Source organism: Barbus barbus, assembly GCF_936440315.1.
Source record: "Barbus barbus genome assembly, chromosome: 16".
Taxonomy (NCBI): domain Eukaryota; kingdom Metazoa; phylum Chordata; class Actinopteri; order Cypriniformes; family Cyprinidae; genus Barbus; species Barbus barbus.
In genome coordinates this window covers 25227733-25252808 of record NC_136744.1, presented here as the reverse complement: position 1 = coordinate 25252808, position 25076 = coordinate 25227733, and the positions used below count along the sequence as shown (strand labels likewise).

Below are 25076 nucleotides of genomic sequence, written 5' to 3'. Positions count from 1 at the left end.
ATACTGCCTACATTGTAACAATACAAAGCTGGTTTGAAATTGGCAAACTTTATCACATTAAGCCATTATCCACTCTGCAAATTCCCTCCCAAAATTGGCGTAAAAATGTGGGAAATGTTTACTGGTCCTGCAAATGACAAAGTATAGTGTCCACTGGGATATGTCGAGTAAAGAGGCTTCCTAAAAACGTGGGTTAGATTAATAGGAGTCTTCCAAAACCGATTGCAAACTCACAATCAGGCCCATATTTCACGATTCAATCAAATCCCAATGGATGCAAAAATCCCGTCCTACATTTTTGTTGTTCAATGTGTTTCTCATTGAATATTCACTCAGAAATAAGCCACATTAGAGAAATAAAATGGGTTGCAAACTCCATTTCATGTTAAATTTAAAGTTCATTGAACACATCACAAGCCTTTGATAGGAAAACTGTACAAATCACAAACATGAGAGAGCAAGAGTGTGTGTGTGTGTGTGCATTTGTCCTGCCATGTGTCTTGTTTTAACTTTGATGTAAATGTTGTTGTACATAACAGGACTGGCACAACTTCTCTCTCTCTCTCGCTTCCCCACCTGTTTTTCTTTTCCTCATTTATTTCTTTTCTCTCTTATTGAGCTATGATATACAGCTCTTCATCTGCGCTTTCCCCTGTGTGTGCTTAGATCTACACCAGATGACTTTATATATTGTCGTTTAGTGCAGCAGAAGACAAATGTTTTCTGACAGAGCGTATTTCTCATGTCTGCCACAGTGTGGAGAGGGTTGCAGCAGCCGTGTGTGTTTACATTAACACTGTCTTTTTTATTCAAACTGTGACAAATAGGGCTTATATTTCCATAAACTAAGGTCTTCTGTGTGTGTGTTTAAATATAACCAGCGAACACGGCGAAGGTATTTATCGACGTGCAGGATGAGAATGATCATCCTCCAGTCTTCACAAGGTCTCTTTACATCGGAGGAGTGACTGAAGACACTAAGACCTTCACCACAGTACTGAAAGTGGTGGTGAGTATATGTGTTATTTATTCCTAGACAGCAGTGTAGGAACGAACTGAAATGTCATGAGGGCACATTATAAACCTTAGGCTGGATTCATGAATATTAATTAGGTGACATAACGCTCACCCTGTAGTCCTAACTGATTTGTTGAAGGGAGGCGAGTGGGCACTTGCCATTGACAAAACAAACATTTGGTATTTTTTTACTTATGCTAATGTCAGCCTTTGTGCAGAACATAAAAAGATAAATTTTGAAGACTGTTCACATGTTTTGCAATGGCTGATTGTAGGGACCAAAAAACGGACTAAACACTATAAAATAGTTCATATATGCTACATTTTAAATTATTAAAATATTTGTATTTACCCGTAATCTCTGAAATGTAATATGAAATTGTATTCAGCTTCTAAAATGTCCAGGTTTGACACTACAATGCAGTTTTTATTTTATTTTGCATGAACGTTACGCAACAGTTCAGATATGCAGGATGGAGGCATCAAGATATTTAATTTTTTTTTAATTTCCATGTTTGTGAAATCTATTAGCATAAAAGTTTGAACTGACTTGGGAATGAATAATAATTGAAGATTCATATATCATATACTGTACTGTACATTTGAAATCGTTTTATAGACTCGTATGCTTACTGCATTTATTTGTTTAAAATATAAAAATGATTTGTTGTGTTTAGCAGCACTACCGCTCTAAATGTGAAAACACAACAAATCATTTTTAATATTATGATTCTACAGTTAAGGCAATGCCATTTTTAGAAATTAGAATGATCTCTGAAGTAAGCACAATACCAGCAGAATACACTGGAACAATGGTGATTAATTCATGGGGTTTGTTCTGCTGGTGTTGGTGTCTGCAGTACATTATATTTCATTTTTACAGCGAAGAACTTGCTGTTCACATCCTAACACACCTGTCAACACTAGAGTACAATCTCTCTCTTGCTGTTCAAATCTACTCACCTCCCCCCACATCTTAGTAACTGTGCTTAGATAGCTTCTCTCTCCATTCTGACAATGTGGAAGACAAGTGACGGACACCTGTAAAATACACACCGGGATCTGTGTGTTAGGCTACCGCAAGGTGACCGTTATCTCATAAATTGAGTCTTTTAACATCTATAAAAAGCATTAAGGCGTACAATCTGATGATATATGGGGATTATTACATTTCTAAGTCATCGCTGAAGTGGAAGCTGTGAAGCTTTTGTATTAAATTCTCTATGTCTTCCAGCAAAGCCTTTAAAGGGATAGTTCGGCCAAAATGTGTTTGTTTTTTTAATAACATTTAAAGTATTCTAGTTTCTAGTTATTTTATATAAGCAGTAGTTCTGTCAATTGCATGCATTAGTTTGGTGTGATTGATTAAGGAAAAATGATGTGTTAAAGTTATTATTAGTACATTTATTGATGTATGTTGATTTTAAGCAATAGTTCAATAAACAAGTTAGTACTGTTAAATTTTAGAAACAATATTGTCACTACTATCTGTTTTGTTCAATTTCGCAAAAACGAATACCTTTAATAAACATTGATATTTATTATTTTTATGCAAGGTTGAATCAAAATATTTCTTTCTAAAGCGCTGTTTTGTTATGTCTAATCAGTGCTTTTCTCATCTAACACAATAATGACTTTAAAATATCCTTTGGGCGGGTAATTTTCAGGGAAAATTGATGTGCGATTCACTTCAAACTCTTGATAGATCTAATAATGTGAATTTCTCAAAATCATATTCGTATTCATATATGCTTCTGCATGTAACTTCATGTGTATCAGGCTACAGATATCGACACGGGAAACTACAGTAAGATGGCCTACAGACTGATCATCCTCCCCGCACCCGAGGGGCAGGACAGTTTCGTCATTGAGCCGTACACTGGTGTCATCAAGAGCGCCATCATGTTCAGAAACATGCGCCGATCCTACTTCAAGTTTGAGGTCATCGCCAAAGACAACTATGGGCAGGGATTGAGCGGCAGGGCTGATGTGGTGGTGAGTGCACGTAACCTTTGACCTGCATGTTTGTTCATGCACCAAAACAATGATTCGAACACAACTGAGAGTTCCCACTCAAAGCACATCACTTTGAGAAATGACATTTTCTCTCATTCTTCTGGTTATGCAAAATGAATGTTTGGGGTTCAAGTCAAATCACTGACTGAATGTTAGGAGTTTGGACTTCAGTTTTGTGTTTTTCTGGTTTATCTATCTGTTTCTGTGTTTCCTTATTTGGTTTTGTTCCTGTTCTGTTTAGAATTAATTTGCTCATTAGTCTTGATTAGTTAACTCCCGTCACCTGTTCATCCTTCGTCAGCTGCACTATTTAAGTCATCCTTTCTGTTCAGTTTGTGTCCGTGATTATATATGTTACACCATTCGTTGTTCGTGGAAAGTAAAGACTTATCTTATACCTGCCTGCCTTGTCGTGTTGGCCTCCCTGGATTATAACGTAACACTGAATAATTTAAAAAGAGTCTAAATTGCATAGCAACGATCAGCACTGTTATTAAGGGAAAATATCTCTCCAGAGTATCGATTTGGTTTGGTAAATACATTATGTTTGAATAAAAGTTTGCGTGCGGGAGTGCATATGGTATTTGTGCACTACTTAGTGCAGTAATGAATATATAAATAAACTGTTTTTGTGTCAGCTGAATTATTTATGCTGCTGTATCTCCTGAAGTGTTGCAGTCAGTGACTTGTGCAATTCCCAGAAATCTCTTGGCTAATGAACGCCAAATACAATACGAGGGATTTTGGAACTGATGTGTGCATCAGGGTTTTAAACATCATGTCAATAATGTTTGTGTCATTTTCGATTTCCACTAGCAGTAGAATTTTCTGCTGGTGTAGAAAGTGATTCTCAAAGCATTCATCCAGATGCTACACCCTTATTGACCAACTGAATTAAAGACCATTACAACCGCAAATAGCACTTTAAAACTGGATGGTATACAGTGGGGTCTAACTCACAAAATGTGAAAATTGTTTCAATTTAATACATTTTTCATTGCAAATTACACCATTATAAAAAGTCTGTGGTCAGTAAGATGTTTTAATGTTTTTGAAAATAACCTCTTATGCTCACCATGGCTGCATGTATTTGATCAAAAATACAGTAAAAACAGTAATATTATAAAATATTATGACAATTTAAAATAATTGTTTCTATTTCAACATATTTTAAAATGTAATTTATTCTTGTGATGGAAAAGCTGAATTTTCATCATCATTATTCCAGTCTTCAGTGTCAAATGATCCTTTAGAAATTATATGCTGATTTGGTGCTCAAGAAAAAAAATCAAACCAAACTTTTGAATAGTAGTGTATATTATTAACATAATAATTTCAGTTCGAAATTACTATGAATGTTATGTATAAATGTTGAAAAAATTATAGAAATTTGGCAATGGCTCAATGTTTGAGTTGTTCTAACAAGTTTGTGTGAAACCAGATGATGTGTCATAACATTTCCCAAAATATTACAACTTTTGATTTATTTTCAGGTGAATTGTGATGCTTTAAACAGCAAAACTGGTAGCAAAAATCTTTATGAATCTGCCTGGTAACAGTAACTGGTTTCACAGACAGGGTTTAGGTTAAAACAGGATTAGGCAATAGTTCAATTAGAACATTTAAGTACTTTTTATAAACATGCCTTTGAAAAAAACAATACTGATGTATATCTTGAGACAAAACAAAGGCACTGACGTATTTTAAGATCAGTTAGTGCAAGTTTCTTTAAGTTGAAACAGCTCAGATTTACATTTTAGTCTGGGATTAGGCCTAAACCTTGTTTGTGAAACCAGGGGTAAATGTTCATTGAAATGTTCATTCCTCTGATTAAAAAAAAAAAGCACTCTTAAGCCATTTTGGAGAACATATATCATCATCATGCTGAAAAATATCAAGATCTGATTATTTTAGCTCTGGCAGCCTACCCTGTATCACCTGTGCATATAAATTACACCACATGAATCAAATCCTCCGTCTCTTTCTTATTCTGTGTGGGTTGTAGGTGTCCGTTGTCAATGCCTTGGACATGCAGGTTGTGGTCTCTAATGTGCCGCCCACTGTGGTGGAGGAGAATAAAGAGCAGCTGATTAGGTGAGAATTCCTCCCTCGGTGTGTTTCTCTGCACTGCTGCTTTCCTTGAGTGGCATTTAAGTGTTTCCTGCACTGTCACCAGCCTTTGTTTTCCCACTTACTTGCCACGATTTAAAAGGCCATCTCAATTGTTAAAACACAGAATTGATCTCAAATGGCAAATTCCAATAAGCAAAATAGAACTACTTTGCTCTGTAGATTGCAGAATAAGCATAATATAATACTAAATGCTAGCTTTTTTAATACTAGTCAGGTGTATATATTGCAAACTGAAGACCGTAAAATATCATGTATTCAATGTTCTGTATGCTTTACACATGAGTTATAGGAAGAATTCAGAAACTCTCTGAAAGTCATAATCATTAATGGAAAATAATCTGTGATATAATGTGAAATACATGAATAAAATGAACTTGCGTGTCAAAATATGACCTTTTACTCTTAATTTTTTGGATGTTTTCTGAGATTCACTCTTCAGGTTTAGCAATAATAGATCATTTTCAGTGCTTTTTTATTAGATTGTAAAGTAGAAGTATAAGAAATTAATTGGGTTTTGATTTTAATGTTTGAGGTAGATAAAGTCATTTAATTTCCCATGTCCCCCCCCCCCCCCCCCAGTATTTTGGAGCGCTACGTTCAAGATCAGATCCCTGGTGCTAAAGTGATAGTGGAATCGATCGGCCCTCGGCGGCACGGAGAAGGTTATGAACTTGAGGACTACACCAAATCAGACCTGCAGGTGTACGCCATCGACCCTCTCACCAACAGAGCCATCTCCAGACAAGAGCTCTTCAAGTAAGCCAAACACACAGCCACTCCTGACACCTTTAACAAACAGTCTACTAGTTTGTTGTCAACATTTGGAAAAAGGGGGAAAAGTCAGAGCCTTTTCCTCTGTGCTACAGTATATGGTGCTGACGTGACATTCGAGATCCTTTTCCCTCCTCATCTTACCATCACTGCTTGCTCTTGGTCTTCTGTGCAAAACAACTTGTTTTCAAAATCATCTAAACAGCCTGAGCATCTAGTTGACTAATTGGTTTAAAAAAACGTATAATTAGGCAAATTTCACCTAATTGGATGCATTTTCCATGAGACGATTTTGATAAGGCCTTTTTCAAAAACTGCTAGCCCTTGTCCTAAATAACATAGACCCCCACAGCTAAAAATATTAAAAATAATAATAACATTAATAATACACTACCATGTAAAAGTCTGGGGTCAGTATGATTTTTTTATGTTTAAAAAATGTCTCATACTCACCAAGGCTACATTCATTTGAACAAAAATACAGTAAAAACAGCAACATTGTGAAATTTTATTACAGTTTAAAATAACTGATTTCTATTTTAATATTGTAACATGTGCTGGCTGTATAATCAAGCACATGATGGAGTATAATCCAAAGGGAAAATCAATCCAATCCAAATAAAAATAGCAGACAAAGGAACACGGGAGAACACGACTTACTGTAACTACTAGAAAAGTAATCGGGGAGAACTGAAACAGGTGTGGAGTAATTAATCAAAAACCATGGAAACTAATGAGGAACTGAATCAGGAGACAGAAACACATGGAAATCTAAACCAAAACAGAACATAACCGTGAAAAAATATATATTAAAATTAAATTTATTCCTGTGATGGTGCTTTACTCCACCCTTAAGAAATTATCGTAATATGCTATTTTGGTGCTCAAGAAACATTTCTTATTATCAATGTTGAATCATTTATTTAGTATTTTATTATTTGACTTATTTTTTCATGATTCTTTGAATAGAAAGTTCAGAAGAACAGCATTTTTTAACACTAAAATGTATTTGTCACTTTCGATAAGTTTAATGCATCCTTGCTGAATAAAAATATTAATTCCATTAAAAAAAATCTCACTGACTCCAAACTTTTAAATGGCAGAGTGAATTCATGAAAATATAACAAAATATATGTTTTTCTATTTTTTTATTATGTATATAAGAATACTCTTGCCATCATGACATATCTCTAGTCTACATAACTGAGGCATAAAAAAGTAAAGGAGAAAAAGGAAACGAACTGGCTTTGTGAACAGCTGTTCTGCAGGAAGCACCTGTCCTCCTTGTTTGAGAGGAGAAAAGCCCCCTGAAGTCCAGACACACAGCAATATGCTCATTTAAACTCTGCTGTGCCCCGTGACTCAGCAGGGAGACGCGTCTGTCACTGGGATCCAACACAAGTCATCAGGATTCTGTTCAAATATGTGTTTACTGAGCCAACACACACATCTCATTCATATTCACAAGCACAGGAGATCACAGACCACCTGCCTTATTCTGCCTTTCTAGACACACGTCTTACTCTTATACATGTTTTATTTTGTTCACTGTTAGATTTGTTCTGCTCCTGTTTGTATCTCTACCAAAGCAGAGCAGCTGCCCAGATGACAATTTTATGCCTTGGAGGTTACTGGTAAAATTTTATTTTTGAGAAATAAAGACATAAATGAAACATTTGTTGACATACTGCACAGTGAGAGATAATTCGCAAGAATTTGATGCAAAATGTTTAAGCTCAAATTAAAATCTATGACTATTTAATTGTACTACTTAATTTGTTGAGATCCTGATAGATTTTATATTGCATGTAAAGGTCTAAGGCAAAAAAATCAGAGACATTCTAGCAGAATTCTCCATTCAATCTCTTTATTTTTTAATAGAACCAACTGAGATATTCAAAGAAAAGTTATTGTAGTGTTGTTGTTTGTTCAACCTCTGTCACTCTAAAGTCTCATCCATGCATCAGATTTGAACTAAGTTTGTTGTCCATGATGCCGAGCTGCAAATGAATTTTGAGAGCCATGAAACCATTGTTATTATTTTCATTTTTAATTTTATTTTAGGTTGTAGTAGTTGTTATGTGATTTTATTATTAATATTATTATTATTATTATTATGTAGGATATCAGAGACTGAATCAGACAATTTTAAGATGCGTCAGGACACTGAAACATGAGAAGCTGAGATTCCAGAAAGAGAGGCTCCAAGAAACAGGACGTCATAAATCTAGTTTGGGGCAAGCAACTCCCAACTAGCAAGCCTTTTTCACCAAACAACTTACAACACTGAGGACAAAGAAACACTTATTGATAATTCCAATTCAAGAAGGAGACTGTCAAATTTGTTGCAAGTAATCAAGACTGATGTTCACATGTAAACCTGTGATAGAAATTCATTAGCTACAGACTCTTTCGGGCGTGTCTCCCCCACATAGAAGACAAACCAACATTCCTGTCTAAAGAACATTCCTTCGTTCTCCTTAGAACTATACAAAGACTTTATTTTCCATATGCACATAAAATCATCCTAAAAGGACATTTTTATGTTGTACCCACATATCATGTTTAATCAAATAATATGTATGTCTTTTTAATCATTATTGAATAGCTCGAGCCTTAAAGATAAATATTGCATATTTAGTATGTATGAGCTCGAAAATCCATGATGTGAATGTTTCTTCCAATCAATTCTTTGTCAAAGGCATCATAGTCTTATTATGAAATCATGTTCAAAAGGGTATACTTGGCCAAAGCTTGTAAAATTCGGACCATGTGACTGATAACAGGCTGATTTATGAGGTGAAGAACACACCCTAGCTAAGCAAGGACAATACCTAATTGGTCAATACGTGCAGATGGGACGGTCCAGAAGCTGAGTTTAAAACCTCAGGACATCCTCCATTCTAGCTCTCTGTTACATCACTCTCTATCTCTCTGACTCTCGGACCCTTGTCCCTCTCACCGCGTGCGTGCCGCTCTTTGAGCATGCTCAGGCCTCATGTGCCATAATGAGAAGGAAAACAACTTAGTCTCATTACATCATTTTATTTTACTATTTTACGTTGGTTTTCTTTTCTTTCCGTGGAGTTTCGTGTGTTAATGTTAAAGCTTCGACTGCACTTCTTCAAACGTCCAGCAAGCCAACGCCCAAGAGACATCACTTCAAAGACTACTGAACTTCCAGCGAATCAGACACTTCGGGAAACCCCCCCTGTCTGCAACGAGGACACAACCCGTTACACAGGCAAAACCAGCAAACACACCTCCAGATTCTAACAGGTTCTAATTGGTGTATTTAATATAAATTTTAGCCTCATTGAGAAACTCAAAACGAGGGTTAAATAAGTGATTGATGGTTGTTCAGGTCTATTGCTGTAAACTTGGGATTTCACGTTTCATTCTCTTAAACTCATCCTTTCCTCACTCTCTCTCTTTCTGCAACGTGTGAATGTGTGAATGCTTGTGTTCATGTGTTAGATTAGTTTATGTCTTAGGTTTATATAAATAAAATCTGATTTATATTTTAAAAGAGAAGTATCTTGTGTTTTCTGCTCACAAGTTAATGCCTTAATCTGTCGATTTCGTTACTGTGCTAGTTAATAGTGTTTTCACTATATTTGGGATTTTAATATCCAGTGCAGAGTTTGTTATACGGCTCGTTCAGTGAATCGCCGTAACACTGATTCTGTTCGAATCCCTATAAAATCATAAATGATTCCCTTTGAGCTAAATTAAACTATTTGTTTAAATTACGTATTAATATTAATATTATAATGTAATTAACCCTACATTTTTTATTGGTGGAGGTTAATATTATATGTAATAACCTTACATATTGGTGGAGGATATGCGGGCAGATTAATCTAAATTGTGAGCATAAACCAAGTATTTAATATTTTTCTATTGCCGCGGATGAGAGACGAGACTTGTGTGTGTGCGCGTGCGCGTGAGTGACGTCAGCTGCGCGCGCCCCGCTTGAATGAATGAGAGACGCGTCTGAGCAGAGACTAGTGTGTGTGTGCGTCAGCTGCGCGCGCCCCGCTTGAATGAATGAAGTCAGCAAAAGAGCTTCTCAGACTGCAGTAAGTGAACTTAAAGTTAACATCTGAGATCGTACAATAAGGTCGAAATTGAGCGTGTTCCTCTCTTTCTGTAATGCCTTTTATTTATAGTTGAAGTGATGTCCTGCGGGTTCCAGGTCAGTCAGTATTCTCCTGAATCTCAGTCTGTTAGCAGAACGAAGCTAAACTGCAGTGATTTAAACGGGAAATAAATCAGTGGATAAAGAATAGTTTTGAGCGTGTTCCTCAATCCTATTTATCAGAGCCATTATTATTCATAGTTTGATTAGCAGTGCGTGTTCCATTGTTAAATCATCTATGACTCCCTCAGTTAAACATTAGACAATAACGCTTGTCTGTTTGTGTAACGTTAACTGTTCACTAAGTGAAGTTAATCTCGCTCAACACTGCGTGTGTCCGGGAGATTTTAATGGGAGTTTTAAAAGCTTTATCAAGTAAAGTTTAACTTTGAACCAACAGCGAAGAAAACCTGTTGTGTTTATGCACGGCTTCTGATACAGTACTGTTTCCCCTGCAGCACCAAGCTGCTATTTTAATAAGTTTAACTCTGAACGAACTGAGAGTTTAAGCGCCACATCGCAGAACAACTAAAAGCGGTGTTGTTTATTTGTACAGTGTTGAAATGCGCTGACATTTCATGTAACATGCTTAACTGTACTGGCAAAGCAACGTTTGTTTTGGTTTCCACAGTTACGATCGTGACACGGAAGTCTTAACCTTCTTCCGGAGCAACTTTGTACTGCGCACGCGCAGCACATCGATGCTGATGTAAACAAACTCGATGCTGTTGCTAAGCTAACGAAACGGTTGTTTACCTGGTACAAGTCTATGCTAAAGATTAGCCTCAAAGGTTAGCAGTTAGCATTAACCTCCAGTGGTTTAATACAGTGTGTGTTTGGAAAGCTAAAGTGATTTAACCCTTTAAACACCTCTCAACTAATAGACTTGTTGGTCTTTCTATTTCTTATTTCTCTAAATTCTCACTTCTTACCACTTATTTGCATTTTACTAGAAAGGGAAATACTAGTTCACAATTATTAATTGTGCCAAATTCAAAAATTTAATTAAAACCTTAAATTTATTTTGAATCATTCAAATTTCCCTCAGATCATTTCATATGATCAATACTTCTATTATTCTCTTCTGGGCCTAATCATTTTAGATACAAATAAGTCTTGAACTTGGAAAGTTTAAGTAAACTTATTCTATCTAATTGATTTATTACCCATATTAATAGATTCTATTCAGACTTATACTCACTCATTACTTTATTGCGTTTTATTCCCTCGTTCTTCCTGTTGTGGCTATACACTTAGCCACTATTTTCTATTTTTATTTACTGATTTTCTCCTTTATTTAATTTCAATTTCACTTTGTCTCACCTGAGCCTTAATAGGAGACAGTGTTATCCCTCACTACGAGTTCAAATAAATTTAAGAGACAAATCTCTTGCACCCAAAATTTTATTTTTGTTGATTGGTTGTGGAGCAACTGACAACAACTCGTAGTCGGCATAACTGCTTGCTAGTGGACACCATCCACTCGATTTACTGTCTCTTTCTCTTCTCTCCTGTTCTCTCCTGCTTGCTTTCATCTTCACTTTTCACATTTGTGGGGACCTGTAAGAACCATCAATCAATTCTAAGTGAATGAGATACACAATCTTGTCAAAAGACTAATCATCTTTCCGAATTTGATTGTAATCGTTCTTCCTAACCTCCCTACATTAAAAACGCAATCAAAATTTTAACATCTCATACAACACTGAGATCAATTTTAATAGAGAAGTTTTGAGCAACCGTTGCCTTCGCAGCCTCCCTGGTGAGCGATCCAACTGTAAGGTGTACGTTGTCAATCCTGTCAGACTAAAAAGAGATATCAGAATTATTATTATATTCATCTGTCGAGAACAGAGATTTAATAATATTGTTTGCCTTCTTGATAACATTTAATTGAAATAAATTTTTAATAAATAATTTCTCATTTGAAAAAAAAAGGGAATTGTTTATTTTAATTGAATTTGCTTTTCACCTGTTTTCTCTCTTTCCCCTCTTCCTCATTAGAGTGACGAAGTCTTCACATCTTTAGTCTACCACCTAGACACTGCGACCAACACAGTCATCACCACCACACTACATTAGTGGTTCAAAATCACTGACACAACACGTAGTTGTCACCACACATAGGCTTTTACTCCACACAGATCTGTGTCAGTCTCTCTTCTCCCGAGCGTGCCAACATGCCGCAGACTGCAAACCCCTTTGCACAAGGGGAAGATGGGAACACTTGGCTGAGAGCCACGACAGACAGCCTCACCCCCAAGACCCTTGAACTGTTATTATTTCTAATAATAATCCTAATCCTGAGAAGATTCCTGACACAAGATTCAAGCCAGAACAACAACCACGAGGAGCTAGTCAAAATCTCCAGCTCTCTAAGCTATGCCTTCACAACCCAGCTGAAACTGAGTGACAAGCACGTCACCCACCTTCAAGAGGAGCTGACACATGCTCAACGCCGCATAGACAAGCTGGAAGTGAAAGTTCAAGATCATCTCAAAGCACCCAACGAAAGGGAGCAGGAATCAACGGAACAAGTTAAGGAGCTCCAAGCAGCCCTGACAGCAGCTCAGCTCGACCAACAACATGCAAAGGCTGCCCAGAAAGACCTGGTAAACAGACTCCAGTATGCTGAACAGCTCCTAGAGAAAGCCAAGCATGACATCAGCGACAAGAATGCTGAAATCAGTACCTTGAAAGACCACCTTGAAAGGTACATTTCTAAAATAGACAATCTGACCCAACAAATAGACGATACCAACAATCAGCTCTACATGGCCAGAAAAGAACTTAAACATGCTAATAAGCAGAAACAAGAGCCAAGGCGAGAGAAACAGCTCTCAGCCTCACCTCTGCTGAGCAGAGCAGAGTCCCACATCCAAGAACTGGTATACAGCGAAAGAAGCGAAGAGCCACAACCCAAAACCTCACCTGCCTTCGCCACAGAACTCTTTCCTGTCAACGAAAGTAAACCTCCCATCCAAGCAGACCTCGGAGCTGCACATGGGATGACCATCAAAGACCTCGACAAGCTGTCTAAAAACATCAGCAAGTTCGACCCGAACTCCACAGAGGGCCACACCATCCAGGCCCATCTTCAAGATATCGACTTCTATCTGGAAATGAGACCTCATGTGACTGACAGAGACAGGTTATACCTCCTTAGAGCCACATCCAGTTCTGAGGTACGAAACTTTCTAGATCGACAGCCCAGTCGAACGAAGTCAGACTACCAGCTACTTCGTGAAGTCCTGATTAAAGAGTTTACAGACTATGAATCTGAACATGGACTTTTGACTGCCTTAGAAACCAAACAAGGTCGACAAGAGGCTCCACAAGCTTACTACAACCGACTCCGACAAGCTTACTTCGGTGCACACAACGAACCTGACCTTGAAGAGGATGTGAACTTCAAAAGCCTCTTCCTAAGAAATCTGCACCCTGGAGTCAGCCACCATCTAGGCGTCATGGCCTGTCCAGGCTCCATGACCATCCAACAGTTGCGTGACCTAACACAGAAGGCCTACAACAAGCAGAAGATGGCCTCAAAGAAAGGTAACACAACCTCCACACTCTTGAACTCTGTCAACAAAGACTCAAGCTTTGCACTGGACGACACCCAGTTGCATCACGACACCAGAGTCCTCCATCAAGAGCACAGAGAACGTGACCCCCATGTCCACGACAGCTATCAGCCTAACCGCTGGAAAAATCCATGGGACCAGCCACGCTTCTCAAGAAACCACAACAACTGGAAACCTAACCAGACACCCAAAGGTAATCGCCTGACTCATCCAAGGGCGACTCGTGTGGGTAAGCGACAACGAAACCCACCTCAGCACCACTCAGACATGCACAGTGCTGAGTATGCACAAGAACAAGACAGCTTACCATCAGAAGACATGGAACAAGTCATGAAACAACTGAAAGAGTTCCTTCAAGATAAGCTGAACATGGATGACTACAAAATTGAGTCATGCTCGCTGTGACCAGCGACAGAACGGAAGGCCGGTGATCACATGGTACAACACCATATCAGAGATGACAAGCACCTGTTCAACAACCACCCAGAATGAACAAGTCTCTCACGGCCAACCAATGATGAAAACTGAGGTACCAGAGAACATCACCTCAGTCACCCATCACTCACTAGTAAACTGCTAAATGAACTAAAACTTCAAGAACCACATTCACGTCTGTGCAACAGCAACCACCAAAGCACAGAAGGTCAGAAAGTCTGCCACATCCAGAAGGCAGCACAAGAGGAATGCAACATAGGAGACGAAGTTTGCATCCCAGCTTCACACAGCCATGCCAAACTACCTCTGACTGTCTGCTTAAGAACTTCCTGCCTTGCTGGACTGACCCCCATTAGATCATGGACACGCCCTCATCCACGCCAAGGATGCAGAGAGCCAGTCTTCACTGACATACCAGAAAAGGGGGAAGACAACACAGACTGAAACAGATCTGACCACACCTACACTACACCACTAACACACATAACATTACCTATACCCAGAGGTAACCACATCTACTGATAACACATTCCACAAACATATTCTTCTCACAAGTAGAATATACACATTAGAGCATAACATGAAGTTACATACAACACCATGAAGAAACATGCAGCTATCCTCACCATAGGTAGAGCACCTGACACTAAGTTAGGGTACATGACTCCCTAGCTGCACAGGACATCCTAGCTCAACATAAGTTGCAAACCACTCTAGGAAAACCCACAGCAGCTTTGTTTGTTTTGTTCTTCTTTCACCTATACTTTTCCTTCCCCTCTTTCTTTAGTAGGTGAAACACCTAGACACCCTGCAAGGGTCAAAGGTCTGATATTAGGATTGACTCGTCACACCTAATATCCGCAAGCCACTCTAAACTGAATGGAAGCCAGAGAGCTCCATGCACGATAGGTCAATTCATTTTACCACAAATGATGCCACCAGAAACTAAAGGTGAACATTCTTAAGTTAAGACAACTTAGAAGGAACAAACAAATTTAATCACAAAACTTGATCGAAGAATCAAAGTATTGAACCGAATTAGAACAACAATTTCCAAATTGAACTGTTCAAATTACTAAACTACATTGACTAATTGAATATAACCGTCTGTACCTCAAATAACCTGAGGACCTGCACCAATACAGTAACTGTCATGGAGGTGTTGTCTTGTTGTTTGCTGTGTTCTTGTCTGCTTCTTCTGCCTTTGTGTTTCCAGCGCTCGACGACGTCTTCAACTAAACACCTCGCCGATCGAAAGGGGGAGATGTAGGATATCAGAGACTGAATCAGACAATTTTAAGATGCGTCAGGACACTGAAACATGAGAAGCTGAGATTCCAGAAAGAGAGGCTCCAAGAAACAGGACGTCATAAATCTAGTTTGGGGCAAGCAACTCCCAACTAGCAAGCCTTTTTCACCAAACAACTTACAACACTGAGGACAAAGAAACACTTATTGATAATTCCAATTCAAGAAGGAGACTGTCAAATTTGTTGCAAGTAATCAAGACTGATGTTCACATGTAAACCTGTGATAGAAATTCATTAGCTACAGACTCTTTCGGGCGTGTCTCCCCCACATAGAAGACAAACCAACATTCCTGTCTAAAGAACATTCCTTCGTTCTCCTTAGAACTATACAAAGACTTTATTTTCCATATGCACATAAAATCATCCTAAAAGGACATTTTTATGTTGTACCCACATATCATGTTTAATCAAATAATATGTATGTCTTTTTAATCATTATTGAATAGCTCGAGCCTTAAAGATAAATATTGCATATTTAGTATGTATGAGCTCGAAAATCCATGATGTGAATGTTTCTTCCAATCAATTCTTTGTCAAAGGCATCATAGTCTTATTATGAAATCATGTTCAAAAGGGTATACTTGGCCAAAGCTTGTAAAATTCGGACCATGTGACTGATAACAGGCTGATTTATGAGGTGAAGAACACACCCTAGCTAAGCAAGGACAATACCTAATTGGTCAATACGTGCAGATGGGACGGTCCAGAAGCTGAGTTTAAAACCTCAGGACATCCTCCATTCTAGCTCTCTGTTACATCACTCTCTATCTCTCTGACTCTCGGACCCTTGTCCCTCTCACCGCGTGCGTGCCGCTCTTTGAGCATGCTCAGGCCTCATGTGCCATAATGAGAAGGAAAACAACTTAGTCTCATTACATCATTTTATTTTACTATTTTACGTTGGTTTTCTTTTCTTTCCGTGGAGTTTCGTGTGTTAATGTTAAAGCTTCGACTGCACTTCTTCAAACGTCCAGCAAGCCAACGCCCAAGAGACATCACTTCAAAGACTACTGAACTTCCAGCGAATCAGACACTTCGGGAAACCCCCCCTGTCTGCAACGAGGACACAACCCGTTACACAGGCAAAACCAGCAAACACACCTCCAGATTCTAACAGGTTCTAATTGGTGTATTTAATATAAATTTTAGCCTCATTGAGAAACTCAAAACGAGGGTTAAATAAGTGATTGATGGTTGTTCAGGTCTATTGCTGTAAACTTGGGATTTCACGTTTCATTCTCTTAAACTCATCCTTTCCTCACTCTCTCTCTTTCTGCAACGTGTGAATGTGTGAATGCTTGTGTTCATGTGTTAGATTAGTTTATGTCTTAGGTTTATATAAATAAAATCTGATTTATATTTTAAAAGAGAAGTATCTTGTGTTTTCTGCTCACAAGTTAATGCCTTAATCTGTCGATTTCGTTACTGTGCTAGTTAATAGTGTTTTCACTATATTTGGGATTTTAATATCCAGTGCAGAGTTTGTTATACGGCTCGTTCAGTGAATCGCCGTAACACTGATTCTGTTCGAATCCCTATAAAATCATAAATGATTCCCTTTGAGCTAAATTAAACTATTTGTTTAAATTACGTATTAATATTAATATTATAATGTAATTAACCCTACATTTTTTATTGGTGGAGGTTAATATTATATGTAATAACCTTACAATTATTATATAGGTTTAATTTTACTTTCAGTAATTTCTATAGAAAATAAAATAATTTACTCATTATTTCAGTTAATTTTCAGTCATTTTTTTTATATTTCTATATTTTTATTTTTATTTTATTTTATATATATAAAAAAATGGTTTAGATCATTTCAGTCAACTATTTAACTATTTAACAACTCCTTTTTTTCCTAGCACTAAACTATTGTCTTACAAAGAACACTTTTATGGTTGTCTTGGAATTTTATGGAAAAAAAGGACAATCCTCTATTGTGTTTCATGGAAGAAAAAATAAATGTTTGGATGAACACGGGGGAGACTAAATGATCAATTTTCATTTTTGACTGAACTTTACCTTTAAAGAGATCTCATTTGCAATTTTTCTTTGTTACAGGACATGCTGTTCTTCAGACTGTTTGTTTGTGTGTATCTACCTTCCTCACTGAGAACAGCCGACTGCTGAGTTTTTTTTCCCCAGCCTTCTCCTTTCATATGTTCTGCTGGAGACAAGGATGTTTTCTGGTGTCTGAGGTCATAAAACTCCAAATCTGCTTCTCAAAGCTTTACAGTCTGAGCTGTACCTCAGCATTCACAAATGTTCCCTTCACAAAACTAGTTTCTTTCTCCAGAATCCATCTGGTCACTCTCAGTGGTGTTTTGTATGGAAGAATCCAGTCATCCTGCTGGTTCGAAGCCCATTGACTCTGAAATGCGATAAAAACAGGCAGCCATTGTTGAGCACGTTCACACTGCATGTCTGTAACAGTGTGAGTTAACCCATGCTGTTTCTCTTCCTCCACAACAGGGACATGATTCAAAGAGATGAACGGCTTATGGGTAAAACCAGGGGTTCTGGATCTAACAATCTGAAATTATGTTCCAGCGTCTTTGAAACTAAATATTGGCAGTTTGTTCATCACTCCTTTCTGTTTCCTGTGTGCTTCAGTCCAGCTTGAGTCTGTTCCGTTCCTTTTCCATTTAGTGAACCGGCTCATACCATACTGATATATAAATCTATATACACATATTTCAACTTCATTTCAAATACTGGAAACTATTTTCCTTGCACTATTTTCCAAACCATTGTGTCTTACAAAGACTTTTTGTGGGACATTTTGGGGTTCTTTTTGGAGCTCTTGGAATTGTATGGAGAAAAGAAGGGCATTCTTCTTTTGTGTTTTACGGAACAAAAAATGTATACAGGTTTGGAAAAACATGAGGGCGACACAATGATCAATTTTCATTTTTGATATAATTGTGCCATTATAAAGATCTCATTTGTGAGATGAGTCCAGTAATTAGCTTGGAAACTAAAACCTATTCTTTTGATTTTGTTATTCAGTTAAACTACATAAAAACAGTCTGACTGAAAAATGAAAATTGTCATCATTTATTCACCTACTTTATTTCTTCTGCAAAACACCAAATGTGAAGAATATTTCAACTGTGGAGTATAAAACAACACTGTAGGGACAAAAACAGTGAGGCACTTTTCAATGTCATCTTTTGTGTTTCACAGAAGAAAGTACAGTCAACTGGATTAAGCTGATAGAATGTGGAGAGCTAAAGCTGCATGTGTAAATTCAGAATAGCAACATTTCTCATTTCTTTAAAGCTGAAAGAGAAACACTTCAGATGTTGTGGAGCTCATATTCGCATGGTTTTGTAGGTCTGTTTGACCACATAGATCAAACACATACAGTCTTTCATCAGTCTTTAAACCTGGATAATCAATTGTGTTTGAACAGCCCTGTTTACTAGGTGCTTCTGTTGAAGTGTTCTGCTGCAGCAGGGCTAGTTGGTCTGCCGTGGATACTTATGAAGTACTTAACATGCAGGTCTATTTAAACATTATTGATCAACAAAGTGTCAACAAAGCCAAGACTTTTTATATTTCATGTCGACTGGGGAGAAATGTACTCTTGCTCTGCTTTGAGTGGCACTGCTAATCAGCTCTGTATCAAGATATTAAATAATAATAACTCAGGTTGATATTAGCACAGTCAAGCCACTTACACATGCAGGGATGAATGAGGATTTCCATATCATGTTGCCTAGTAACTCATATGACGGACTGGAAAAGGCTAAATACAGCTGAATGGATGCTGCCCTCATTAGCAGGATTCTTGGCTCCAGCTTCTCTACCGAAGATGCTTTGGATTGACACTGAATGTTATCTACATCTAGCTGTCAATCATCAGGCTGTCATAGTTACTACAGTTTAAACATGCTGTGTATGTGAATGTACATTCTTGTGATAATGATGTGCTTACTGTTCAGGTGTGGAACAGATTGACATTTTAATCACACCAAAGTTTTTTTATCATTTTATTTTAAATTTTATTTTATTTTGTTTTATATATAATGTAATCACAAATGTGTTTTTCAGTATAGTTCAGTTATGATTTTCTTTTTTTCTTCTTTTTTTCTATACATTTTATTTTTAATTTGATCATAATTTTTTTAATTCTTACAGTGACATTATTACTGTGCAGCCTGAAAGTGTACAGATTAATTAATTAATTAATTTATTTTATTTATTGTCCGAATGCACTGTTATGGATTTTTTTAATTACACGTAGCATATTGTTTTCTATGTATACTTTTTATTTATTTTATTTGATATATATATAGTGAGTACACCCCTCACATTTTTGTAAATATGTTATTATATCTTTTCATGTGACAACACTGAAGAAATGACACTTTGCTACAATGTAAAGTAGTGAGTGTACAGCTTGTATAACAGTGTAAATTTGCTGTCCCCTCAAAATAACTCAACACACAGCCATTAATGTCTAAGACATTAAGTACAAAGACAAGTGTGTCTTGCCTACAGTCAAGCATGGTGGTGGGAGTGTCATGGTCTGGGGCTGCATGAGTGCTGCCGGCACTGGGGAGCTACAGTTCATTGAGGGAACCATGAATGCCAACATGTACTGTGACATACTGAAGCAGAGACTGGGCCGCCAGCAGTATTCCAACATGATAACGACCCCAAACACACCTCCAAGACGACCACTGCCTTGCTAAAGAAGCTGAGGGTAAAGGTGATGGACTGGCCAAGCATGTATCCAGACCTAAACCTTATTGAGCATCTGTGGGGCATCCTCAAATGGAAGGTGAAGGAGCGCAAGGTCTCTAACATCCACCAGCTCCGTGATGTCGTCATGGAGGAGTGGAAGAGGACTCCAGTAGGAACCTGTGAAGCTCTGGTGAACTCCATGCCCAGGAGGGTTAAGGCAGTGCTGGAAAATAATGGTGGCCAAACAAAATATTGACACTTTGGGCCAAATTTGGACATTTACACTTAGGGGTGTACTCACTTTTGTGGCCAGCAGTTTAGACATTAATGGCTGTGTGTTGAGTTATTTTGAGGGGACAGCAAATTTACAATGTTATACAAGCTGTACACTCACTACTTTACATTGTAGCAAAGTGTCATTTCTTCAGTGTTGTCACATGAAAAGATATAATAATATATTTACAAAAATGTGAGGGGTGTACTCACTTCTGTGAGATACTGTATATATGTATGGATAGTGGAGAATGGACATTGTATACACACACACACTATATATATATATATATATATATATATATATATATTGTATGTACACACACAGTTTGTTTTTTATTTTGTCATTTTATTTTATTATTTTTTAATATTATTACAAAAAAGTTTTTCAGGATATTTCAGTTGCATTAATAAGGTCGCATTATTACTCTCACATGATTAATACATACTTTGTTGTCTTTTTTATGGAAGTTTTTTGGGATTATGAAGTGCTTACTGTACAGGTCCATGTTTGTGTAAAGAAAAGATTGAAAATTGAAATTCATGTCTAAAATGTCTGCTCAATGTGCATTTGACAGGTTTCTGGACGGCAAGATTCTGGACATCAATAAAGAGTTCCAGCCGTACCTGGGCGAGGGTGGGCGGATTCTGGAGATCCGTTCGCCTGACATCGTGGCGAGTGTGAAGAAGGCTGCGCAGGCGGTGGGCTACACAGAGGGGGCTCTGCTGGCGCTGGCCATCATCATCATTCTGTGCTGCATCCCTGCTATTCTCATCGTCATGGTGACGTACAAACAGTGAGTAGAATATTCTTACAGCTCTGATTTTCACTGCCTTTTGAATTATCTTATGACAGATCCCAACTTAATAAATCAGCCTCATAAGTCGCATGGTCAGCTGGTTCCCGAGCCTAACTAGCTGGTCATTTTAATTTTATCTTATTTAATTTGTTATATAATCACAAATATTTTTTTCATTATAGTTCAGTTTAATTCCTACAGTTGCATTATGTTTATATATATATATATATATATATAATTATTATTATTTTTTTTACATTTTATTCTTAATTTGATCACAATTTTTCAATTTTTATTGAAAACAATTCAATATATTTCAATTTCATTCATACAGTTGTGTTATTACTGTACAGCCTGAAAGTGTAATAATAATAATAATAATAATTTTTAGTATTTTTAGTATTAGGCAGCCAGCTAATTAAAAAAAATGTATAAATTATAATAATAATATTTCTAGATGTATTTGCTTTTTTTCTAGGAGGTAAAAAACACACAAAAATGTAGCTCGTTTTTATGTATTTTTCTTCATATTCCCTTAATTTTAATTCATGACTATGGTAAATGAGATTTGTTAAATCACATCCCCCTTATGTAACTGTATACATAAATCATTTATATTCTCAAATGTCATGCATTATAGATAGATTATGCATCTTGTTTCAACAGCTGCTTTTCTAAGTGTGCGGTTCTTAGCCAGAATGTGAATTTTGTCAATACTCAAAAGTTAACTATGATTACAAGACTAGTAGACATTTAGCTAGCAGTTAAAAAGTATTTAAACTTTTAACATATAAAGACAGCGTAGTTCTTGTACTCTCCATCTCAGAGCTGCTATTGTACACACATGAAGACGTTTTACTCTACAGTCGCGCGTCTCTATTTGTAACCTCTACGGTTCTGAGAGCGTTGAAGACAGGCTGAAAACACACACACAGCAGGTGAGGGAGATGAGTATTGGATGCCAGGTATTAAAATGGCTTTTTTTCAGTAATTAGCCATGCTAACAGGCTAATCTCCCAGCCAGCTCTGTGTGAAAGCAGATTAATTATAAGCATTTGTGACATATCCTAGGCATTCGATCCATCCGTCACATCTACTCATGAAAGCCCAGCATATGGGCCTGCTCTCCACACACAGCAGCTCCTCTGAGACACGAGTGTGGTCCTGACCTTCTGCACACACCAATGAGTCCGTCATCAGCTATTGTGTAAATACATAACAGATGGGTAATCACAGAGCGAACACAAACAGCTGAACACACTCACCTACAGTACGTGTGTAAAGCTTGCTCTCGCATGCACACACACACATGCATGACTGCATTCAGATGTTTTGACGCATATTAAAGAGTGCAGTTAGTGATTAGACTCTTGTGTTAAAGTTGAAGTGACATTTTTATGTCGTTTCATTTGGCTGTTTACTAAAGATGCACAATAGGAGACACAAGTGTTAGCTTATATATCACAACACGAAATCTCACACTGTCTTTCGAGTAATTGCATTCTGGTTAAATAAATAATATTGAGAGGAACGCGTCTTTGATAGCCTCCAGGAAGCTCAGGGTCAGGACGAGAGTGTGTGTGGATGAAATACAAAGATAGGAAGGAGAATGGAGAGCTGGAGAGACAGAGAGGTCTTGCTGCTGAGAGCTGTATTGTTTCCCAGCTCTAGAGATGTGAGATAAACCGGGGTTATCCTGTGCTCTTATCACATTTTTCAGCATGAATTATGCACTCACACCTGCAGCAACCAAAATGGGCTGCATGATTCAACACTAAGCATTTTCTGACCTGTGAAATTAGAGTTTGAACTGCCAGTCGATTAAAAATATGAATTAAGATCATGATCTATTACACAATGAGCTCATTAACCAAGTTAATGACAATTACAATCACGTAAGGCAATTCATGTATGTCCAATAGAAATATTTACTGGAAAAATAGTGGTTAGAAAATCCCGTTTTAAGGCGTTTACATACAGGTCAAAGAGTATAATTCATTTTAAATTATAGATTTATATATATTATATTATATCCATTTATATTACCATTTTCTTATATTGTCATATCCACTGTATTATATTATCCACCCATTTTCTAAAACATTTGTCCTCTGTTGTTTGTGGGTATAAATATAATATAATGTAATGTAATATAATATAATTCATTTTCTTATATTTTCATATTTAGCATGCTATATTATCCATCCATTTTTTTAAACCACTTGTCCTCTGTATGGTTGTGTGTATATTATATTATATTATCATATTAATTATTCAATATTATCCAATATATCCATTATATATTATCCAGTATTATTATACTATCCATTTTCAATACCTCTGTTGGTTTTGTCCTCTGTTGGTTTGTGGGTATATTATATTATATTGCATTGTTTGTGTTTTGTTGAATTATTCCTGTGCCTAATTATCCAATCGTTTTCCTTTCTTCCTCCTCTTTCCCTGCACTTCCTGTCACTGCATGTGGACCCTGCGCTCAGATTCAAAGAGTAAGTTCAAATTCTTCTTTTTGATGAATTATTTGTCGAAGACTGTGTGCCTTCGTACCCTCGTTATTCGGTTCAGTCCTTTAAAACAGAAACATACGAGTAGAAAGCTTGAATTGAGATTAGACATAAAGGACATACTCACTCCAGCCCTCTCTGATTCCAGCACAATAGCGATGCCTTTGAAAATGAACAGAAATGACTGGTTTCATGACCTCATGGAGTACAAAGTGAGCTGGGTTCAGCTCCCTCCTAATAAAACACCTCATCTTAGTGTGAAAGGTGCTGAATAACCCATGATATTTTGCATTGCATGAATAAAAAGTGCTGGAACAGATCAAATGAGAGTTGCCGGAGCTCCAGACCTCATATCCTCCTATAATAGAGCTGAAATGAGCCTTTTGAAAAGAAGGAAACTCACTCTTTGGGGGTGCTTTACAGGAGGCAGGCCGAGTGTGCCAAAACCGCCCGTATCCAGATGTCTCTTCCTACCGGAAAATCAACAGGAGGTGTCGCTCCGACCAATCTCTACGAGGAGCTGGGAGACGGCGGCATGTAAGTTACCTGTCCTAAATAATACCCTTAACCTTCAGCACAGACAGCAGAGAGATGGTTAGGGTGTGAATCTGTAGGAAAATCAAGAATAGTTTGGCCAAATATGAAAATTATGCCATACATTTCTCTCTGAAATTTCTGTCGTCATTCAAAACCTGTATGATTTACTTTCTTGGGACATCACAAAAATATTATGGACCAAAACAGCACCATAAAAGTAGTCCATAATACATTGTAAAAAAATATGTTTTATAAGAAAAGTCTATTTCAGTCTCTACTTAGAAGTCAAATTTAGAGTCATAAATATACAAGACATAAAAGAACCAATGACATTAATGGTCATAGACATCAAACTCATTCTAAATATGTGTGAGTGAAATACAGCAAAGCAAATCTGCGGCAAAGTGTACTGTATGATTTTTGCCACCCGCTATCATTTGTATGGACAAAAGCAGCATGAACATTTCGCTAAATATCTTATTTCATGTCACATGGAGGAAAAAGAAAGTATTTCATGTTTTGAATGTCATGTGAGTGTAAATAATAGAATAAAAGAATATACATTTTTAGGTGAACTACCCCTTTAAATGGATAGTTCACCCAAAAATGAAAATTCTGTCATAATTTACTCACCCTCAAGTAGTTCCAAACCTGCATGAATGTCTTTGTTCTGCTGAACACAAAGGACGATATTCTGAAGAATGTGGGAAACCGAGCAGTTCTGGGGCACCATTGACTTCCATAGTATTTTTTGTCCTACTATGGAAGTCAATGGTGCCCCAAAACAGCCTGGTTAACTTTCTTCCAAATATCTTCCTTTGTGTTCAGCAGAACAAAGA

The 25076-nt window shown here is 37.3% G+C and overlaps 1 protein-coding gene across 1 annotated transcript in view; it reads left to right on the top strand.

Moving 5' to 3' along the window:
• pcdh15a (protocadherin-related 15a) overlaps positions 1-25076 on the top strand; it is a 233974-nt gene that overhangs the window by 190356 nt on the left and 18542 nt on the right. Inside the window, exons 27-32 of the mRNA XM_079437451.1 lie at positions 882-1009; positions 2797-3012; positions 5039-5127; positions 5746-5922; positions 20957-21175; positions 24124-24237. Of these exons, the coding sequence (XP_079293577.1) occupies positions 882-1009; positions 2797-3012; positions 5039-5127; positions 5746-5922; positions 20957-21175; positions 24124-24237 (943 nt within the window). The remainder of the gene's footprint in view (positions 1-881; positions 1010-2796; positions 3013-5038; positions 5128-5745; positions 5923-20956; positions 21176-24123; positions 24238-25076) is intronic.